This window comes from Lepidochelys kempii, chromosome 7, assembly GCF_965140285.1.
Source record: "Lepidochelys kempii isolate rLepKem1 chromosome 7, rLepKem1.hap1, whole genome shotgun sequence".
Taxonomy (NCBI): Eukaryota; Metazoa; Chordata; order Testudines; family Cheloniidae; genus Lepidochelys; species Lepidochelys kempii.
This window is the reverse complement of record NC_136386.1, coordinates 120,919,078-120,941,975: the sequence shown is the minus strand read 5'-3', so window position 1 is coordinate 120,941,975 and position 22,898 is coordinate 120,919,078. Positions and strand designations below refer to the sequence as shown.

The 22,898-nt window shown below is 43.9% G+C and overlaps 1 protein-coding gene across 3 annotated transcripts in view; it reads left to right on the top strand.

Moving 5' to 3' along the window:
• The window catches only part of NEURL1 (neuralized E3 ubiquitin protein ligase 1), a 283,006-nt gene that overhangs the window by 136,669 nt on the left and 123,439 nt on the right, over positions 1–22,898 (top strand). The window contains exon 1 of one of the 3 annotated variants that reach the window (XM_073354468.1): positions 6,011–6,257. The exons of the other annotated variants lie outside the window; for them this stretch is intronic. Within the exon in view, the coding sequence (XP_073210569.1) occupies positions 6,224–6,257 (34 nt within the window). The 5' untranslated portion in view covers positions 6,011–6,223. Of the gene's footprint in view, positions 1–6,010; positions 6,258–22,898 lie in introns of those variants that run through there. 3 annotated transcript variants of the gene reach the window in all.

Genomic DNA, 22,898 nt, shown 5'->3' with positions numbered 1-22,898 from the left:
CTAGTGAAAAAGTTTTTCCTAATATCCAACCTAAACCTCCCTCACTGCAACTTGACACCATTACTTCTTGTTCTGTCATCTACCACTGAGAAGAGTCTAGATCCATCCTCTTTGGAACCCCCTTTCAGGTAGTTGAAAGCAGCTATCAAATCCCCCCTCATTCTTCTCTTCCGCAGACTAAACAATCCCAGTTCCCTAAGCCTCTCCTCATAAGTCATGTGTTCCAATCCCCTAATCATTTTTATTGCCCTCCGCTGGATGTTTTCCAATTTTTTCACATCCTTCTTGTAGTGTGGGGCCCAAAATTGGACACATGACTCCAGATGAGGCCTCACCAATGTCGAATAGAGGGGAAAGATCACGTCCCTCGATCTGCTGGCAGTGCCCCTACTTATACATCCCAAAATGCCATTGGCCTTCTTGGCAACAAGGGCACACAAGTTGTCACAACATACCAGCTATGTAACCATTGCCAAGAGATGTAATGCCAGGAGATCCTTCTTCAGGCCATGCCATCTTTTCAAGTCTCCCCATGGCTGAGTATGAGCCAAATCCCGACTTGCTTACTGTTTTCTGCCTCCCTTTATGTCACCCCCAAGAATCCAACTGTCAGATAGGCTTGGAAGAATCATGATTACACCCTATGCTGAGTGATGATTTAAACATTACATGACCAGCTCAGGGCCAGCCCCTCAGTGTCTATGGAAGTCAACACTGGCTTGAGACTGGGCCTTATATATATGTGGTTTGGAATTTTGTCCTACCCTTTGACGACCCTCTGTGAAGAGTGTGGGAGATCTCATCTGTATTACTTTTTATGAGTGTGATGCATGCCTCTGTCCATTTGATCCTTCTTATGCTGTCTGCTACATAGGTGCAAAGAATTAACTTAACTCTGGGGTGTTTTTTATACATCTTCAGGAAGGCAGACATTAGTTGTAGATAGTTCAATCATAACAAACCATACAGGTGTCCAGTCCTGTTTTGTTTTGTCCCTGTTCCAAGGGGGCACAACCACCCCCAACTTAGGACAGAGCCAAGGCCCCAACAGTCAGGACAATGGAGACTACCTGCCAAAGACTTGGACTTGCTAATAACTCTTATCCACGGTAACACACACAGAGGGTTGGAGAATGGGAAAGGACTGGAAGAGACAAGGTGTTAGAAACTCTTATAATGACTCTTTCTAACAAGAAAAGACCAGACCAGAACCAGAGGAGAAGGCTGGGTAGGAGATGAGTTGCAGAAGAATCTTAAACTCCCTGATGGACACAATGCCCCCAAAGGGATCTTGAGAGTGGTGAGGAAACTTAAGGAGGGTCTTGTGAGCAGATGTTTTCTTTTTTCCATAGATCTGTCTGTCTCTTGTGTTTTGACTGAGCAGAGTGTGTGTGGTTCAGAAACGCCTCTGCAAAATCTGTGCTATTTAATTTAACTGTTATAAAGTCCCCAAGGGATTGAACTCTAACCCAGAGTGCCTATGCAGGTGGAGTTTCAGAGAGAGGGTGTGCTTATGCTACTGGGCGGACTTGAGGGTGGTCAGCACAGGTCTTGGGGCTTAAGACAACTAGACCACAGGGTCCCACATCCCAACAATGGGGTACCAGCATGGTAGTCTGTACCCTGGGAATGTGCTTGCAAGGCCAAACTTAGCATCCAGACACTGTCTCTGTTCAAATTCAGGAGGCTTAAAAGCATGTGGGATCCAAGGTTTGGGTCTAATACAGCAGCCTGGTGACTGTCCACCAGGGAGTTCATCCAGAGCTGCCTATTAAAGGCTCCTACTCTCCCCTCTTGTATCAGGGAGTGTGACTGTAGGGTTCTTCACTGCAGCCCTCCTTCTCTGTTGCCAGTTCCCTAGCTTGAGAGATGCCCCCACCTATTTCTGGCCAGGTGAACTTCACCCCCAATTAAGCCTCATTGTGTCCTAGCTCCCTGCTGGGTGCTGCCTATGATTAATTGTCCCTTTCTTGCTTATATTAACCCCTCTAGGGCTAATGTGAGGTGAATGCCCCATCAGAACCTGGAATCATTAAAAAAAGAGACTTTGCTAGACTGTATTGCTTTTTTCTGTTTTTTTTGGAGGTAATTATGCATAAATGGATGAAGGGAAAGTGGTAGATGAAATAATGTTTGAATTTTGATAAAGCATCAATAGTGTCTCTCAATATGTTACACTCAAAACAGATTCAAATCTGCTTGGATAACATCAATGTCACTTGAACTGAAAATTAACTAGATGGTATTAACAAATGGTATGGTATTGACTGAGGGGGTGGGATCTCTTAAGTACTTAAGAGATCTCTGTTGCTTCGAGTCTTAATTCCTTCTTTGGTAATTTAGAAGAGGAAGTAAATAGCATGTTATTGATATTTGCAGATGATGCTAAAATGGGAGGAGTTGCAAATATCAGTGAGGACAGAGAAATAATACGAGGGGCCCAAAGATTAGAAAGTTAGGAAATTACAAAATGGGGACTTGGCTTGGAAGCATGTGGTTAATACATCTGCAGAAAAATAATGCAAAACACAAATAATAAGTAGGAGGGAGACACCCAGCAATTAGCAATGGCTGAAAGAGACACATGGGTGATAGTGAACCACAAATCAGAAATAAGTTGCAATGTGATATGCCTCCAATAGAAAGGTCAATGCTATTTTGAACTACCAGTGCAGAGGCATCATGGCAGGGGGGGGGGATAGGTAATACTCCCTCTCTCCAGGGGTCTGGTTTGACTCCACCTGGAATAGTACGCCCGTGTCTGCAAAGGACATTACCAGAAACATATGGCAAATTGTGGGGAGTTCAAGGAAGAGCAGCACAGAGGTGAAGGAATTGATTGATTGAGGTTGGGTTAAGGGTTAAATATTTATAATTGGCCTTAGCAATGGCTAGTGGGGAATTACTTAGCATGTCTGCTCCTGACAGATGCTCATCACCTATCAGGATCAGGTCCTATACTAGTAAGAAGGGGAGGGGTGGGGGAGTATAAGTAACAGTAATATGATGCAATTAAGAAAGGGAAAAATTTAGTCTGAATGTCAGGAAAACCTTCCTTCCTGAGACTGAGATGTATGAAGCTGCGGAATAAAAGTCTGATGCTGTTTCCATTAAGGTCAGTCTGAGTTACTGAGCTGTCTGCTACAAACTTCTCTGGGAGCAGAATAATGAGCCCGTATATCCCGATGGAGGTGGTGGAAACCCCATTGCTTGGGACAAGGCAGAGAGGCGTGTGCTAGAGGGAACATAGCCAAGGAGATGGCCTGGATAAAGCTAAGAGGTATTTTCCATTCCTAACTCCTGTGATGCTATGATGCTCCCAAAGCTAAAGACTTCATCTAGCACAGCAGACAGTGCTGCAGTGGGTCTGTTCTTTTGTTACTGCTATAAATGAAGCATCATCTGGAGAAATAAATACAATTAGAAGAAAAGCTTCTCATGCACCACAGGCCACTCTACTGCCAAGAAGCTATTGAAAGCAATGCAGACTGTGATTTCCAGCAGGGAGGAGGGCAGCACAGACTCTGCTGGCTCATCCAGGGTAAAGCTCCCTTTTGGCTCCCAGGGATGAGCTCCTGCCCCTGGACTACTGTATAAGGGTCCAAGTTGGAGTCTCAGCTCTGATGATGGGCAGAGTGAGTCCAGTCACTAGTTGGGGCTCTGTTAATAGATAACAGCTGGGCCACTGGTTAGTAGCTGTGTGAGGTGCCAATCATTCTGGCAAGCCTGAAATATTAGCACACAGCACGTTTCATTTACAGAGCAATTCTATAAACACATTGTGACACAGAGGCTCCTTGCCAAAGGGTCCCCAGTTCTTTGCAAACCACTCTCATCTCAGACCTGACAAACTCACAACACCAAATGTGTCGTGCAGGTATCTACAGAAAGCTTGTAACTTGTCAAGATTCGTAATCACTGAGCAATGAATGCGTGGGTAATATTTAAGGAATAATGTATTTATACTGAAAGTCTTCTCGATGGACTTGGAGTGAAAGTTAGTGTCCAGCAGATATGTCTCAGTGATTGCCCATTCAGGCAGGAGAGAGTCGTTACCCTGCTCTGGTTAGCCGGTGATGCAATGCAAGGTTCAATTGTCCAGCCTTCCTCCATCTCAAGACTATCAATGGAAAAATATCAGAGACCACTGCAAGCAATCAAAGCCACTTGGAGGTTAAATAAAGGGAACATTACAACAGACAGAGAGCCACCCTGCCTATGAACAAAGACAAAAGATGGTTTCAGTATAACAGAGGGTGAGGAAAGGTACTCTGTCTCCTTTCACTGAGGTGATGTCTTGGGAAGCAGGGATGTTCTCGTGAAAGATTGGATCCTGGCTGTGGGGAAGGCAGTCAGCTCTGCAACAAGTTGAACTTTGGGTTGGGGGAGGGAACTTAATTAAATAGGAAAGGTTACCATTAGTAAGTGTAGTTCGCGTTTTATGGTTTTGTTATTGCAACCATTTGTTTCCATCACTCCCTCTTATTTCTAGCAGAATCTCTTCCCTTTCTTAAATAAACCTTTTTCTGTTGTATTGTGTGTTATAAAGGAGCAGTGATTTAAGGTAAAATCAATAAAGTGGGGTGCACTGCTCCTTTGGGAGCAGAGGATCTGGGATTTCTGTGAGTAGGCAGCGTCAACAACTGGATATCACAGGCGAATGCTTCAAAAGGACTCAGGGATGGGGGTGCACCTATTGTAACATGCAAGGTGAAGACAGGGCTGGCATAGCCCAGAGGAGAGTGCTTGAGTGGCTCAAATGCCGGTAGTTTTCGGGAGCTCACACCCAGGTAAGCACAGGCAAGACTCCCGCATGCTGGAGACAGGGGGTAACGAGGTGACTCACAGTCCTGGATGCCCCAAGAATTGCCACACACATTGCCTGATTTTTCAAAAGGGCCAAGCAATAACCCTTACAACTCTGTGGCAAGATAAATATTATTTCCCATTGTACAGATGTGTATGGCGGCGAGATTACAGGAGCTGCCCGGAGCTATAGAAGAACCTGGAGACAAAGCCAGGATTGGGGGGAGGGCTCCTGATTCCCATTCCTGTGCAGTGAGATGGAGAATTGGTGGGTTGGAGAGATGCGGGGGGGAGAGGGAGTTACAGAGGAGCAACAAAGGAGAAGGCTCTTGCATCAACAGCGAGGGAGAGAGAGGAGGCCAGTGGTAGATGTGCACTCCCCAACCCCAGTCTCTAAACACCTCCATAAACCTGTCTCTGTGTCCCAGGGCTTTTAATAATGCTTGCCGTAATCAATCAGCGGAGGTAATGGCCTGGAGAGCAGGAATCATTGTATCTGAGCTGAGCGTGCAATCCTATCACAAAGGAGTTTACGGGGGGTAATGTTTTTACAGTTACAGTCTGTGGTGAACTGTTCTGCATTTCAAGCACTTCTACCTTGCTATTAAATAACTAATAATTAACCAGGAGAGGCCATTCAAAAAGTCTGGTGTGGTGATGTCTCGTAATAACTTTTTTTTTTTATCATACAAATCTATGCTAGGACTATGTGCTGGAAGACAGTAAAACACATATAAGGGGAGGGAAAGAGAATTTGTGATCGCCAAACTTTTTTGATTTATAAATGAATCTGTTTTGATATTTGCAATTAAGTTGGCAAAGTCTACTGCTTTGTTCTGGAGGTTGCTTAGAAGCATGGTACCGCTGGATTTATATCTAGGCAAGCAGCCACCTCCATCAGCGGAAACCTACTGTAGCATTCTACATTCTTCCTAAAAGATTTATCTGAAACAAGATCCATGGCTGGAGTGTTTAAAAATGAAAAACAGCCCCCCCGCCCCCTCCCCCCCCCGCCCCGCAAGTGTTTGTACAGTGTGGTTTTAATTGTAATTGTGTTTCTTCGGGTTGCAGTGGGGCGAGGGGGTGAGGAGGGATGTTGTATCTATAGAAAATGCTTTGAGCTCCCTGGCTATTTCAGGAAGACTCCAAGTCTCCTCCTCCTTATGTAAATAAACATGACAGATCCCACTGCTTGTACTGAGGCAGGGTGGATCTGAAAGTGGGTGGAGGCTGCTTGAAAGGGTGAGCAGCATTCTGTGGTGTACGGATGTTATGTGTGCACTTATTGGGAGTCGCTAAGCCGGTGTGTGTGTGTGCCTGTGGTTTTGCATGCTGATAATGTCTGAATGTGCGGACTTCTACATCACTGCTCAGTGAGAAAGGGACTGCAAGGTAGCCAGCCACCTTGCGCAGTACCATGGGGGGACAGATAACAAGAAACACTCTATACGGTAAGGTGCTAACCACCACTGGTGTTTATACAGCAAATTATGTATGTAAATTCTTAGCCCTCTGCTTGACTCTTCTGCAGCACAGAGAATATGGCTCTGAAAGGTAAGCTAGGTGCAACACTGGGGACTGCTGTCTCTGCTAATTTTTTTCCTAGTTCTCTTCAAAATCATGTGTGAGAGCTGATCATATTTAAAGCAGAAGCCTTGGGCAGGGTGTGTGTTTATCTTATCTAATTCCATATGTCGTCTTGGTTTATTGCTTTGAATGAGAGACAAATATTTGTCTATTTAATGTTGACTACTGTGCTGACAGACAACATGGACAAAAAGAAAGTATGTATATGTACCCTGACAACCTCGACCAGGAAAAATGGCAAATAAGCATCAGTGTAGGTTTTAATTTAACAGAAGGTATCAGGGTTTCAAAATCAAAATGTTCATCTTTATTATTGGGGTTTTCTTTTAATCACAGATTGTGTGTTTCTGCTCTGTTTTATTTTTAAATTTTAATTTGATGTGGTTTAAAACAGAGATGCTGGCTTGAACTGACTGAGCTTAGATAACTAAGCTAAATCCATTAAGTACAGTATGCTGTATATGTTTGCAGGATAATGTAACACTGCGAGTCGGGGGTGGGGAATTAGAGAATTTTGTATAGGACAGTGCTGAAGCAAACTTTAGGACTGTTAATATGATATAGTGTGTGTGTGTGTGTATATCACACACCAGAATATGCTTGTGAGAAATACTATACTCAAATAATATTGAGCTTGCTCATTGCTTTGAAATGTTTTCTTTAACTTCTGGACATTGGACTGAGTCTGGAGTCTACCTGAATGAATATTTGGATATGCATGATATTACAATAATAAATATGAATGTAAAATGTTCCCTAAAGACATATTTACAAACACACATAAATTCTTTTCATACATACACAAAATGTAAATATTTCTTAGTTTGAGTTGAGATGTATTATGAATACATTAGTTATAGGTATTTGTCTGCTCCAGTCCCAATTTTTCTTATTTTCTCACGATTGTTAAACAACAATATAATTAACAAGTAAATATATTCAGCGAATGTGTATTGATTCCTTTCTCTCATGTATAGCAAGAATGTCTCTATAGATATTACCATTTGTTCATGAATTACCTTCTGCATTTTAACCTTTGGTCAGACCATTTTGTGTCTTTCTTTGCTATCCCTACAATCCACATGCTATTTGCAAAATAACACTACTGTTATGTCATCAGAAATAAAAAGAAGGAAGTCTCTGGATAGCTGCTTTGTCATCAGTGCTGGATTTTTTTTTTCACTTCATCTTTTTCTTTAACCTTTTCTAAGTGAACTGGAAAAACTTGGATAGAAACATTATTTGCATGATTGTATCTAGGTGTTGGGTTCCCCTGCTGACTTGCCACGACCATTGCGGTGATCACACAACTTCTGCCTTTCAGTGATACTGCACCAGTGAACCCAGTTCTTGAAGTTTTACTCTTGTAGGGGGATGAAAACAAAATTAGGAGATGTAGGTAATTAACTTTCTCAATTTTGTCTCTTTAAATAAAGCATAAAAGCTGCAAACTGTATGATTAAAGAGACGCACAACTGATAGCTGGGACCAGAAATGATTTGAAAAGTGATGTCGATAAAGGATTATTTTTTTAAAGCATATGTAGTAAAACACTTTTAAATTGGAAATTTGAGGACAACTGCTGTTGTGGTTTGTCTGCCTGTGGCTACCATACCTCAAGTTCCGTATTTCTATTGACTGCAGTTTTTTTATTTCAAAAGTACCTGAAAATGTTTACTTTATTAAAATGATAATTAAGAACAAATAAGGTAATGCTAATGGAAGGAGCTGGATTGATAGCCTGGGGGACTGGAGTCTTTTGTTTATAAAGAGAACAGGTACAGCAGAGGCAGAAGCATTGCAACCTCCCACCCAACTGACACTTGCCGGTATCCCTTTTGACCCTAAACTGGAGGGCTCAGGTGAAATTTTCAAAAGCACCGAAGTGACCTAGGAGACTTGGAGTCACGAGGCGCTATTGCAGCATGTGTAGGCATACCTAAGGTAGCTTCGATCAAGAAAGTGTTCTAAAAATGGCAATGTAGCCACAGCAGCACGGGCTACCCTCATGGGTACAGTCCTGCCCGGGAACCTTGGTACGTACTCGGGCGGTTAGCCCATGCCACTGTCTGTGCCACCATGGCTACAACGCTGTTATTAGCAAGGTCACACGGAAATGCCTGCATGTGTTCCAATTGGGTATCCTGATTACAGAGTAGGCATAGCGTAAGGGCGTGACTACACTGGCGGGTGTAATTTCCAGCTGAAACACACATACTCGTTCTAGCTCTGTTGGAGCTAGCGTGCTAAAAATAGAAGTGTAGCTGTGGTAGTGGGAGGGGCAAGCTGCCCCGGGTACTTGAATGGAATTGTACTCAGGACTGTGAGCTGCTCTTGTCAATGGTGCTGCCTTCTATTTTCAGGCACTAGCTTGACCAGAGCTCAGTCAGCGCTAGTGTGGATACGTCTTCTCGAGCTGGAAATCACAGCTTCCTGCTCCAGTTCAGATGCACCCTAAGTCTCATGGAAGCCAGCTGCAGTGGATTGAGTTGACTAGAATCCATTAAATCCTTGGTGCCTCTGCTGAAACTGCCTGCAAGGACAGCTAGTGTCGGTGGGGCTCGTTTGGTGTGATGTGAACACGTGTCCACTAGAAAGCGGGCTGAAACCACAAACTTCTGTCCCAGAGGCCATTTAACAGGCGCCAGGTAGCAATGAGTAATTCATCTGGGTTGTTACTGACCCTGGCTGGATTTGAAAGAGTGACTTAGAGAGGAAAGTCTTCATATACCATTCATGATTTAGATAGCCTGTTTAGTGGTAAAAACAGGATGATAGTGGGTTATTTGCTATGGAAGGTTTTGACTGCACTGATGCTGCATGGGGGGGCTTACAATGGAAAGGAAAACCTGTATGCACTCCATCACTGTAACTAGCATAGCATCATAGCATCCTCCATTCAATAATCTCAAGGCCCTTTACAAACAATGAATTAAGCCTGACAATATCCCTGAGTGGACGAATATTGTCATTACCCCATTTTGCAGACGAAGACACTGAGGAGTGGAGAGCTAAAGTGAGTTGCCCAAGGGCAGTCAGTTTGTGGCAGAGGTAGGAGTAGAACCCAGCAGCCTTACCTTCCAGCTCCGATCTGCAATCACAAGACCACCTCTCCTCCCCGCTAATAGTATTTGTAAATATTATGTCTGCTTAAATTATTTTAAAAGCTATAGGTAAGCTTATGTCTGAAGTCCTTTGTGGTGGGGGGAGTGGTGATTTTATTTGAAATGACCACTGTATGCAGTTCTCGTGCACTTCTGTTACCACTGACTTCAGCAAGAGTGTGGAAGGACAGTAGTGCGTGCAGATTGCCCTAGTAGTGGGGTTGATGGGCTCTCAGTGGAGTCCTGTGTCATCTCTCAGTGGAGTCCGGTCCCACCACAGGGGCTTGGAGGTAAGGCACTTTAAACACGAGAGGATGGAGTTGAATTGGGTTGAGCTTCCTGTAACAGACCCCTGAATGAAAACCTTCCCAACATGCAAATAATGTAATAAATTTATTGCATGAATGACGAACCCCTTGATTTTTAGAAGAAAATGTCTAATAACGGCGTATGTACATCAAAGGCAAGGTTTATCACTGTCCTGCCCCATGTAGATGAATGTCATGCAGTGTCCGAGCATCACTGTGTAGTCTCTGTCCACATGCCACTGTGCATTATATGTATTATAATTTATCCTATTCTGTTTCTCTCTCCCTCCCCCAAATCCATATCAATACTTAGTGCAATTTTGGATCCTATATATAATCAAAGAGAGTAAAAGTTACAAACAGTAAGTTCAAGGGGAGCATAGCTGAGGCCATAAACTTTTGAAAAAGGTGATATCCATAAATGTTTTTCTTTAAAAAGGTCTTTTTAAAAAGAAACTGTTAGCCCCAAGGGAGATTTGCCTTGTTTATCAGAGGCTGCAATGTCTCTATTTTGATGAAGTGAGCATTTGTGTGCATAAAATATATACATACAAAATTGCACTAAATATTTATATCAAACAGTACTTGCCATTTAATCCTAAATGAAACATAGCTACAATATACACATATATAGTAGTAAGCATATCCCTGCAATACATTGGGGATTGGGCTCTCTATTGCCTGCTGTATTCCTTTTTAAGGCTCTTCTGGAAAGAAGTAAAAATGGTTTTCATATTATTGATCATTCACAACGCTACTGTAGCTCGTTTGTTGCAGACCTAATTCAATATCCCCAAATCCTTGGGGTTTTACGTGAGATTGGGGATTGCAGGATTGGGGCCCATTAGTTTTGATTTTGCTCTGTCTTTCTTTCTTAGTATAAAGATGACTAAAAAGGCTTCCTTAGCAAGGGAAGCTACTGCACTTTACTGTGCTGAGAGAGACAGTCACTTTTTGTTTACGTGTAGAGATTTCAGACTAAGATGTAGAGATCTCTTCAGGGGGCTTTCTGCTACCCAGGATATACACAGTGGATTAATTCAGATGCATGGGGTTGTGTGGGTGTGTTTGTGCATGTGTGCACACACACATTTTGCTTAGCTAACCTCAGCCAATATAAATGATGATCAGCAATAATGCTCTCAATCCAGGGGTTTAATTTTCTTTTTAATCACCCACATGTCGCAAGCATTTCACATAATCATGTTACAGAATAATTCTTACCAGCAGCAAAGAAAAAGAAGTATAAAGTGTGCCATTTCCCAAGGGCACGTCTTCACTGCCGCGGCAGCCCTTTAACGTTGTTATGTAGTCGCGGCACCAGCCAGCACTTTTAAAAAACCACCTCCACGAGGGGAGTAGCTCCCAGCGCTGGGAACACGGCTCCCAGCGTCGGTGCACTGTCTTCACTGGCACTTTACAGTGCTGAATCTCGCAGCACTCGGGGGGGGGGGGTGTTTTTTCACACCCAGGAGTGAGAAAGCTGCAGTGCTGCAAAGCGCCAGTGTAGACAAGCCCCAAGATGTAATTAGCATCATCGTAATTGGGGTGGTGATGGTGGTGGGGAATGGCTACTGAGAACAGAGAACCACATGATTTGATTGTTGGCTTGGAAAGCAGCAAAGTTCAAAAGATACATTGGTCTGTATTGTTTAGATTGTAAATTCCTTTCAGGAGAAAGAGCTGTGTACCTCACCAATGTAAATGGTGTCTATTTGTGTGGATGTGAGTGTGCATGAACCAAATTTGCCTCTCCCATGGACGTGGTAAAGCCCTAAGTGCAGTGGAACCATAGTGGTAGGAAGGTCAAGCAGGATGCACAGAGGTTGCATAGGGATCCCCTCGGCACCAGTGCTCCATGGTCCCTACATGTCAGGGTGGAGAGAGCTTTGCAGCGTGGTGAATGGATACCTGGCAAAGTGGACCTGCTTAGCAAAGCCTCTGGGTCTGTTTCTCTTCTGCCCTGTTCCTTTGTGTAATCATTTATACCTGTGCAAAATGGGTGCAAAACGCTGGCATTCTGATGTGGTCGCATTTCATATCCACTTAAAACAAGTGTAAATGGCTATACAAGGGGCAAGGCAGTGGATATTTGGCTGTTCCATGCGGGGGATGGGGAGTGCAGGACAACAGCCACCGCTTGATGTCTTGATGTTGTGTCTTTCGGCAACTAACGATGGAACGTTTAGAGTTATTTCCCTAACTCTAAAATGGATCCCCTATGCAACCTTACTTACCCTAGCTTTGCAGATTGGCCCTTTACTTTTAGCACTCTCATAACTACTGATCACATAGTAGATGTTGTATCTATACGTAGTAACTAATTCTGCTCTCATGCTGGTGTGAATTAGGATTAACTCCAGGGAGGTCAGTGGGGTTACATGAGTGTGAGAGCAGAAATAAGGCCCATCAGCTTTCTTTCCCCACGCTGTATACTCACTGTATATAACATGAATGCTTGACAACCTTTTCTAACACAGGTTGGTTGAATTTTCCCCTGGTAATTATTATCAGCAGTTTATCCCAAGTCCACAGTTGATCAGACACAGTGTATCCACCTTCAGGTATAATACTTTCCTACTACTTAAAACTAATTTAGCTTGCAGACACCCTAAAAGAAAAAGGGAACAACCGCAGTGTAAAATGCTGTCTCATTAGAAGGAAGCATGAAGCCTTGACAGCACTGGAGCCTGTCAGCGAGGTCTCTGCAGATACAAGTAATGTTAGTTAATTTTTTTTATGGACTCTAAATCCTCACCAAGCTTATGGGACAACTGATCTGGCTTCCAGACTTGGAGTGATTGACAGCAAGATCAGCCTTGCTAAGGTGGATCGTTTATTTTCCACATTTTATCGGCCTTGCTCCCTGAGAAACAATGCAAGGTGAGGGAGAGGAGGCTGTTGCCAAATTCTCCCTGCATTCAGTAAGACCAGTGCATAACTCTAAAAGTTGTATCTTTTTTTAAAATTAATCCAAATCAGGGCTGGACTAACTGATGCAGAAGACCCTGGGCAGAGTGCCATGTTAACATTTATTAAAAATGGAGCTACCAAAAATTACTTCAGTTCATGCCAGAAACCTTTGACTTGTCATAGTCAGGTGTCCCGGGGTGGTGTTGGTAGAGTTGCAGTGACTGCTGGGAAATCCCATGGCATAAAGTGCTCAGTGCCTCTACCTAAAGGCGTCTCATGGACATTCAAATTTACTTTTGAAAGTTACATCCATTTTGGGGAGCAAGTTATTTCTGTGACATTGATAGGCACTGTAGAGGACGTCTCTTCATACCTAAATGGCAGGAGAAGAACATGCCATATTCCAGTTCTGTTCTTTACTTTCCGATGGGCATTCTTCTTCTTCTTGAGGTTTTCGGTGCCCACCTGGTTATCATCAGCCTACAAGGTATCTGAAGAGTTCCTCTTGTGGTGAAACCTAAAGACCCTTCCTCCAGGGTTGTCCAGCCTATCTTCTCATAGCAACTTTGTTGCTAGCATCTTCTATATGTGGTTAGAGATTGGTGGTACTATCTCTGATAAAAGAATCTTTCTCCTTCATTATTTTCTCTCTTGCTGTCCTAACATAATACCGTTTAGTCTCTGCTGAAGACATGGAGCGGAAGGACCCCCCTGCTGCTGAATTGCCGCCGAAGACTCGGAGTGGAAGAAGCGGCGGCGGCAGGTCCTTAACTCCGGGTGTGTTTGGCGGCACTGAAAGACCCCTCACTGCGCAAGTGCCACCGAAAACTCTCGTGGGGGCCCCTGTGGGGCCCGGGGCCTGGGGAAAATTGCCCCTCTTCCCCCTCCCGTGTGGCCCTGGAGGATGTGATATAGGTATATAAAATAGCGAATGGTCTAGACATATAAAATAGTGAATGGTACACTCTCTAGACCAGTGGTTCTCAAAGCCAGTTTGCCACTTGTTCAGGGAAAGCCTCTGGTGGGCCGGACCAGTTTGTTTACTTGCTGTGTCCGCAGGATCGGCCAATCGCGGCTCCACCTGGCTGCGGTTGGCCGCTCCAGGCCAATGGGGGCTGCAAGAAGGGTGGCCAGCACATCCTTTGGCCCGCGCCGCTTCCCGCAGCCCCCATTGGCCTGTAGCGGTGAACCGCAGCCAGTGGGAGCCACGATCGGCCGAACCTGCGGACACGGCAGGTAAACAAACTGGTCCGGCCCGCCAGGGGCTTTCCCTGAACAAGCGGTGGACCGGCTTTGAGAACCACTGCTCTAGACCATTCGTTATTTTATATACCTATATCACATGCTCGCTTCATCTCTTCAGGTAGTCCTATCCTTCTCCATATGGAGGAGAGATGAAAGTCTTTTCATGCCTCTAACATTTCGCACCTGTCGCTTAGCATACAAGGAGTTCAGAGTGACAGATGATATATTTAACCATCATTCATTTAATGATTAAACTGTTTTTGCACTGTCAGGAGAGCTTCTAGATTCTCTGACATTCTAGGCAGTCATCCACATTCTTAATCAAAACATAGTATTCCCTGAGACAAACGAATCACCTTGTTGAGAATGTGTTGCACAAAGTCAAATTTACTAAACAAATTTTATTTGCAGTGCTAATCTCTCGCAGGAACTGAGGGAAAAAGATCTCTGCTGGTGTGCTGCCTAATTTAGGGTGTATGGTTTCCTTTTAATAGTGTGTTGTGTGAAAGGATGTCCAAATACGCTGAGGGGCAGAATTGGGAGCAATCTATTAGTCTAAAAATAGTTAATTAACTAGATTAGGCAAAAAAAGAAAGGTGTGTTTCCTGAAAGGTAAAGGCGAAGTAGAGAATTGACTTCGGCTTGCTGGCCCGGAGAACCATCTTGGATTATTGGTTGCACGGCAACATGTCGTGGCACAGAGAAAGACCTTTTGTCTCTTAAAGCAGTGCTTCTCAAGCTATCTGATGTGGGGGACTGGCAATTTTTTTTTTCCAATATGCGCGCAGACCGGCAGCCAATGGCTCGCGGACCGGCAGCAGTCGGTGGACCACCACTTTGAGTAGCACAGTCTTAAAGCATTCCTCACCTATGTAGTGTAAATGCACAGGGTGCCTGCCGGACACAAGCCTCATGATCCAAATGCCTGTGATCAAAGCAGATGCCAGCAGAGGCTAGAATCCTGTGTCAAGGTGCTTCATGTTAAGGCTGATCTGCTTTAGTGCTGTTGTCTATTTGTCATTCATCTCCTATCCTCCGACAATCAACATTGGTTTCCTTTTTAAAGCACATATATCTGCATGAAGCTGATCCAGGATGAGCCGGAGCTTTCTGGTGCCAGAATCTTCTCCTCCACAGCTCTTCCTATCTCGGGCAGGCTTACTTTGTGTTTCTGCCTCACTGACTCTTCCTCCCTTGACCCTGTACCTCTTAAAGGGACACTATCCTCTATCAATTATAGGAATCTTAGAGATGGAGGAGCGGGAATTCTCGATTTTATTTTTTTTAGTTTACCTTGTGCATTTGACAACCCAGTGAAATGGACAGGGTCAGAGAGAAGCACAGAAAATGATGAGAGGCATAGAAAACTTCTCCCAAGGATTGGGAATGTCTAATTAAGAGGGAAAACGTGAGAGAAGGATAGAAAATAATGACTGGCATAGAGGAAGTAAATCAGGTGCTCTTATCTGCCTTTTTTCATAATCCAAGAACAAGGGTTGTTCTGCCAGGCTGGGCCAGCAGGGCTCTTATGGCATTCTGGCCACAAGTTAAAACTGCTTCCCCAGGCAGAAGCTCCAGGGCAGGGCACTGCAAACACAGTCCTCCCTCTTCTGAAGCCAAGTCACCCACCATTTCCCCCCACCCTTCCACCAGTGGGGGGAAATTGACACCGGTGGTTTGGAAAACATTTTTAGGCCACGTTACACCAGTGTAACTACGTCCCATTTTACTCAAGGTGTCGTTGGTACTAGAGTATTGTTGTTACGTGAGGATCGGTGGAGCATGGAGGCTGAGTTTCGGTAGATGGGATGTAACCCAAGCCTGGAAATTCTATTCTGTAGGGCACTATGCTAAGGGTTATCACTTGTTGTGCTTTGGCAGGATGTCCCTTTTCTGAACTTGCTGATCAGCCCCACCAGTACCCAAGAATTTGCTCTGGGTAAGTCTGTTGGGGTGGAGGGTGAAGGGGTGGGCGGCTTTTATTGTGAACAGGTCCACAGCCTGTGGATCCAGTGATTTGGTGCTTCTGTCATGGCTGTGCTCTGGGACACTCCAATACCAGAGTGATGGGTACTGTTCAGATGAATCGGTGGATGGACTCATGTGTAGCCACCTGTTTCTGAAGTGGCACGGTAGGGAGTGGAATATCTGCCCTTCTGACGCACTTCAGTCTGATATTATTGTGACTCAAAGGGTACAGAACCCTAACCAGACGTATTGACCCAGCAGAGCCAACAGTGCAGGAGTAGCATAAGCATATCTGCAAAGATAGTTCCTAAAAATGCTGTTTCTTGTTTCACTGCGGACGGAGTCCTTGGTCTGTCTGCCACAACTGCTGACCACACTCAAGTATCCACTCAAAATAGATGCCTCTTGGCATTAGTTTTGGTAACATGAGTTGGTTTCGGATTATTTGGTGCTAGTCTGCACTCTCAGGGAAATGACTGAGGATGTCATTTCTTTCCTTTCCTCCTTAGCTCTTCGGAATTCATCAGAAGCAGCATGGTCTGCGGACTATGCGCTGCCCTGGGAGTCAGGCAACCTGGCATTCACTCACGTGATCATGAGCAAATTGCTTAACTTCTCTGTGCCTTGGGTTCCCCATGTCTAAAATGGGGATAATGATCCTTACTCTCCTTTGTAAAGCACCTTCATATTTCAGATGAGAGGCACCATATAGGTGAGAAGTATTCTCACTCAGTACTGTGGTCAGTGAGGGCCGAACCCATCACTAGGTATTAGACCCAGGATACTAGTACCCATGCTCAGGTTGTCATGGGTTTTAGTATTCTGGCATTTATGGATTGTTTTAAGATTTTATCACATCTGGAAGAACCGAAGGGGAGAGAAGCATAGAGTAGGGAAGAGATACATGCAGGGCGGAGGTTGGGTGGCAGAGTGAGCTTACTTTAAGAGATGAAGCTCTGAAATGTTCCATGACGTTCCCAGAATCTAGAAGGACGTTTTCCCCCTGACTTCTGTGGAATTATAGCAGGGATCTATTTGACCCTAGAGCTTTTCCAGACACTTGTCTATGGAAGTGTTTTCCTTCTCTGCCTTATCTGAGTGCCTCACAAGTTGTTAAAATCTCTCTCACTCATAAGTAGGAGTAAATTGTTTGTTTAGATATCAGGATTTTTTGTTTCGTTCAGCTGTAGTCTACTTAATTTTAAAGTGGACATTTTCTATATTCTGAATAGGTCTTTATTGTATCAAAAAAAAAAGGTCTTGTGCCCCCTTAAGAAATATAAAATATAAAACAGCTCCTGTTTCTGCGTGATTGCTCTTGGATTGCTTCTCAAGTAGCAAACTAACAAAGCTCTTTTCCCGGAACTGTGATAAGACGGTACTAACTCATACCTATTGTGGGCTTTTCCCACATAGGTGGCTGGGAACTCAGAGTTTCCGGAAGTCTCCACCTGATCAGTCAGGGAAGGGTTGGGAATGGTTTGCTCCTTTCCAGGTGAAACAGGCTGGGTATTTGGAGCCTGAAACCTGTGGGTCCCTTGATATGTGTGTGAGTGGCCCTTTGCTCTTGGCAATCTGTGCTGCCTGTACTGTACTCCTTGCCTGTACCCCACAAGCTCTCCTGGGGGAATGCTGGGGGCTCAGTAGGTAGCTGAGGGGGACTGGTATACATTTAATATTGATGTAACACAGTACATGTGGTAAAAAGAAAAGGAGGACTTGTGGCACCTTAGAGACTAACAAATTTATTTGAGCATAAGCTTTCGTGAGCTACAGCTCACTTCATCGGATGCATGCAGTGGAAAATACAGTGGAGAGATTTTATATACACAGAGCACATGAAACAATGGGTGTTAACATACACACTGTAACAAGAGTGATCGGGTAAGGTGAGCTATTACCAGCAGGAGAGAAAAAAAACCTTTTGTAGTGATGATCAAGGTGAGCCATTTCCAGCAGTTGCCACTCCATACGGCTAAATTCAGTGCCTTGCATAATGACAGGTTTCAGAGTAGCAGCCGTGTTAGTCTGTATCCGCAAAAAGAAAAGGAGGACTTGTGGCACCTTAGAGACTAACAAATTTATTTGAGCATAAGCTTTTGTGAACTACAGCGCACTTCATCGGATGCATGCAGTGGAAAATACAGTGGGGCTCCCCCACTGTTTTTGTTAGTCTCTGAGGTGCCACAAGTCCTCCTTTTCTTTTTGCGGATACAGACTAACATGGCTGCTACTCTGAAACCAGTAGATGTGGTATGTCCCACTCTAGTGGCTGGTTAACATAGAGGATATGAGCCTACCACTGCTAATGGAGGTACTCCTTGAGCTGACATGGGAGAGCCCTGTGTTTTTGGTGTTGAATATTCCAAGTTCAAGTTAAGGTGTCATTGACCTAGTTAGTCCAAACTGACTTGTGCCAAGATGCCCCATGGATTTGGGGTGGCGGAGGACATGCTGTCGGCAGGCAGCCCCCTTCCTGCCGGTAGATTTCAATCCCCATAAAGGAGGTGTAAGTCAAGGACTAACTTGCCCACCCAAGCATCAAAAAACACTCTCCATCTACAAAAAGAAAAGGAGTACTTGTGGCACCTTAGAGACTAACCAATTTACTTGAGCATAAGCTTTTGTGAGCTACAGCTCACTTCATCGGATGCATTCAGTGGAAAATACAGTGACCTAAAAACCTCTTCAACGCATCATCAAGGATCTACAACCTATCCTGAAGGATGACCCATCACTCTCACAAATCTTGGGAGGCAGGCCAGTCCTTGCCTACAGACAGCCCCCCAACCTGAAGCAAATACTCACCAGCAACCAAACACCACAAAACAGAACCACTAACCTAACAGGAACCTATCCTTGCAACAAAGCCCGTTGCCAACTGTGTCCACATATCTATTCAGGGGACACTATCATAGGGCCTAATAATATCAGCCACACTATCAGAGGCTCGTTCACCTGCACATCTACCAATGTGATATATGCCATGATGTGCCAGCAATGCCCCTCTGCCATGTACACTGGTCAAACTGGACAGTCTCTACGTAAAAGAATAAATGGACACAAATCAGATGTCAAGAATTATAACATTCATAAACCAGTCGGAGAACACTTCAATCTCTCTGGTCACTTGATTACAGACCTAAAAGTTGCAATATTACAACAAAAAGACTTCAAAAACAGACTCCAAGGAGAGACTGCTGAATTGGATTAATTTGCAAACTGGATACAATTAACTTAGGCTTGAATAGAGACTGGGAGTGGATGGGTCATTACGCAAAGTAAAACTATTTCCCCAGGTTTATTCCCCCCCCCCCCCCGCTCTCCTGCTGGTAATAGCTCATCTTAAGTGATCACTCTCCTTACAGTGTGTATGGTAACACCCATTTTTTCATGTTCTGTGTCTATATAAATCTCCTCACTGTATTTTCAACTGAATGCATCCGATGAAGTGAGCTGTAGCTCACAAAAGCTTATGCTCAAATAAATTGGTTAGTCTCTAAGGTGCCACAAGTACTCCTTTTCTTTTTGCGAATACAGACTAACACAGCTGCTACTCTCCATCTACAGGTTTCCAGTCCTTTTTATTCAAATTAAAATTGTTTTAACACAAATTCAACAAATCAGTCATGTCCTTCCTCCCAACCTGGTGTTTTCTGCAGGAACCCATCTACTCCCTAAGGATTGCTTTCCACAGGCCATCTGTTGGGGAGACACAGGAAGCCTCTCTGTTCCCTGCAGAATTACTCTCCACAAGCCATCTGCCTGGGAGTCACGTAGTAGTTGGGTTCTTCCCCCTGACCCAGGGACTCCAGTACTTCTCCCTAGCAACTGAGCTACTTGCTGGCTCTTACGAAGATCAGATGATCTTCAAGCTATCTTGTGATCCCTAGCCTCACAACATCATCTGGGAGGCAGCTCTTTAATCACCAACGGAGGTTAAGCCGAGCTCCCTTATAGGGCCATTCCACCCCATGACAGGAGGATTTGGGGAGAGACAATTGTGGACCCGACAATCTTCTCCTGTTCTGTGCTGGATCCACAGCTTGATTCCACCTTCTGTGTGTGGGAACAGATGGGGAGCAGTTGGTCCATAAACAATACAGTGAAACACAAAGGTTCCATTTTAATTTTTTTTAATTGGGGAAGCCAAATGGAAAAAAATGCAATATTGGTATAAAAGGACATGTTTAGGTTTATAGGAGCAGAACCCCCCCCCCAAACTATTTAAAATACTTGACAATATCCCTTTAAAATGCAAGAAGTTAACATACTGTGGCTCACCAGGCTTTAGACATGACCCTGGAGTAAATGCATAATGTCCTGTGGCTTGATGAAAGTGTTCTGAAAAATTAACAAGACAGACTGACTGCAAAGCTCTTTTGCCTAAAGGCAGCTTTTCCAGGGTTTTTGCACTTTTCCTTTGTAAAGGGTGAATGCTAGACATGTGTCCAAATGTTGGCTTTGATGCACAGGCATCAGTGATGCAGCCTGTGAAGTGAAATAAACACTGTACGTCAATTCTTGTTGATCATAACAAAACTGTAAATAAAATGTGCATGAGGAAAAAGACAACTTTTTGGCTTTATTTTTTTGACACCCCAAACTTCTTCTATAAGCTACCCATCTTCAGTAGGAAGTGAATACAATGATAAGAATAACAACTAATACCATACTGTTCTCCACTACTTTCTATCTGAAGACAGACAGACTGATGATCAAACTCATAAAGATTGTTTCAGCTGGTATTTTCAAAGGTCTCTTACAAAATGTGTTAGATTTGGAAAAGTAACAAGAAGAAACAAAAGTAGCCTCCATCAAAGGGAGCCCAGTGTTTCCCCTCAGTAACATCCTCCAGCAACTGAGAACCAAATGGCTTATTTCTCTGCACACAAACTCCAGGGGAGCTGTAGGTGCTCAGCATCTCTGAAGATCAGGTGTTTTTTGTTTAGCTGCCTAAATATGGATGTAGATGCCTGTCTTTAAGTTAGGAGGCTTGCAAATTTTTGACCATAATGTATAACCTTCAGCGGGTCTTTTGGTGAGTGTAAAGTTTTTAATTTGGAAGGAAATGAACAAGAACAAAAAGGTCAAGTCCACCATGCACTGTGACCAGTCTTATGAAACTTGACTTTTTAAAGGGAAATAAAAGACCTAAGTCATGAGCCAAATTCTGATAGGGATGTAAAATTGTAACCGGTTAACTGGAAGCATTAGTTTTACCGGTTAACCCACCTTAACTGTTAACCCCCGCGTTGGCTGGCCCCAATGGCCCCGCGCTGGCCAAGCGGCCCCAGCAGTCCCGCACCAGCCAGCCGGCCATCCCCAGCAGCCCAGACTGGCTGGTGTGGCTCCAGTCCCAGCCACGCCGGTGGGCGGGATCAGCCCCAGTCACTTCATCGGTTAATCGTTTAAACAAAATATTTTTAATCATTTAAATGGTTAACTTTTAAAATGGTATTTACATCCCTATCAGGTGCATGCATGCAGTTGCCACTCAACTCCATGGAAGCTACTCATCTGAGAGTGGACTTTGGACCCTTTACATTTTGTAAAAACACCATACCTCTGTTATTGACAAGACTTTACAGTATTGAAATGTGACAACATTTTAAAAATCTAATTCCACATGCAGATGCAGCATTGATATTGTTCCCTTGTATTTCATTCAGCTTGGAAAGGGAAACTAATTTGAGCACTTTCCTTTTCTAGTTACCCTAAGCCAGCTCAGAGCTGCTGTTTGATTTCACAACTCTGAAGGGGAACATTACAAGCATGTAGTCAGTGCTGTTTTTATTTTCCCTTCATGATGTTGGCTCAGCTTGTTACTGTACCATATTAAACCTGGCAACAAGGAAAGGAAACCCTGTGTTGAATTAGCAACCTAGTCTGTTTTCCATTTAACTGAAGTAGAGAAACCCATATTATTAAAACTTTATTGAAATATTATATCATATTGCTGAGGAATTGCCTGGGATATGTAACCAACTGGGCAACCATTGAGAATAATCTTGATTTTTTCAGGGATGCCAACCTGAAAAGCAGAAATTAATTGACAACATTCAAGATTTTGTCTTAACTTTTTGTGGATAAAATGTCAAACACAAGGAAGGCCATTAAACTCGGAGAATGCATTGATGAAGCCCTGTATAGGACAGAGTTCTGCTCTAATTTATGCCCAAGCAACCTAGCTGACTTCACTGGGGGTTGCACAGTACAACTGAGATGAGAATTTGGTTCATAGTGTGGAAAAATAGAGATGCAGAATAATTTTGCATTCATACAACTTGTCCGGTGTCAAACATGCCAGTTTTTTTTACTGCACCCACCATAATTACAGCTCATGGCTCGCATCCTGCGTTGAGATCTGCTGATGAATACAGGGCTCTAAGTAGAGAAATGGTACATGGGCATTAGGGTTCATGTCAGCAGATCCTGATTCAGCAGCTGTGCCACACCATGTAATGGTGGGTGCAGTAAAAATCTGGCATCTAAGGGATACCACCACATGGGTGCAGTGGTCCATACTAGTGGATCCCAGTGTAGGTCTGGGGTTATAAAAACAAGCACATGAGACCAAATCCTGGAGTCATTCTTCAGTTTGTAGTGACTACTGTATGAATTTGCCTGAATAAGGATTGCAGGATTTTCCAGTTTGTAATGTTACAAAGGGTAAGGGAAATTTCCTAATGACTCACATCCCAATTCAGCTGCTCCCCACAATCCTGCAACACTGTAAGATCATCGCCTCCCATCAGGCAAAAATAAAAAATCAAGCCGTCTCCTCCCTCACTCGTCACCTACTCAACCCGGTGATTTAAGTCCTGCTTTTTTCCACGCTCTTGTGCTCCATACATAGCTGCATTTATGGCAGAGCTCTGAACCTTATGACACTTTTCATTTCTTCCTCTTCCCCCGACCACCATGCTCCCAGTATGTTAAATAGGCTCTTTTGCATGGGCTTAAC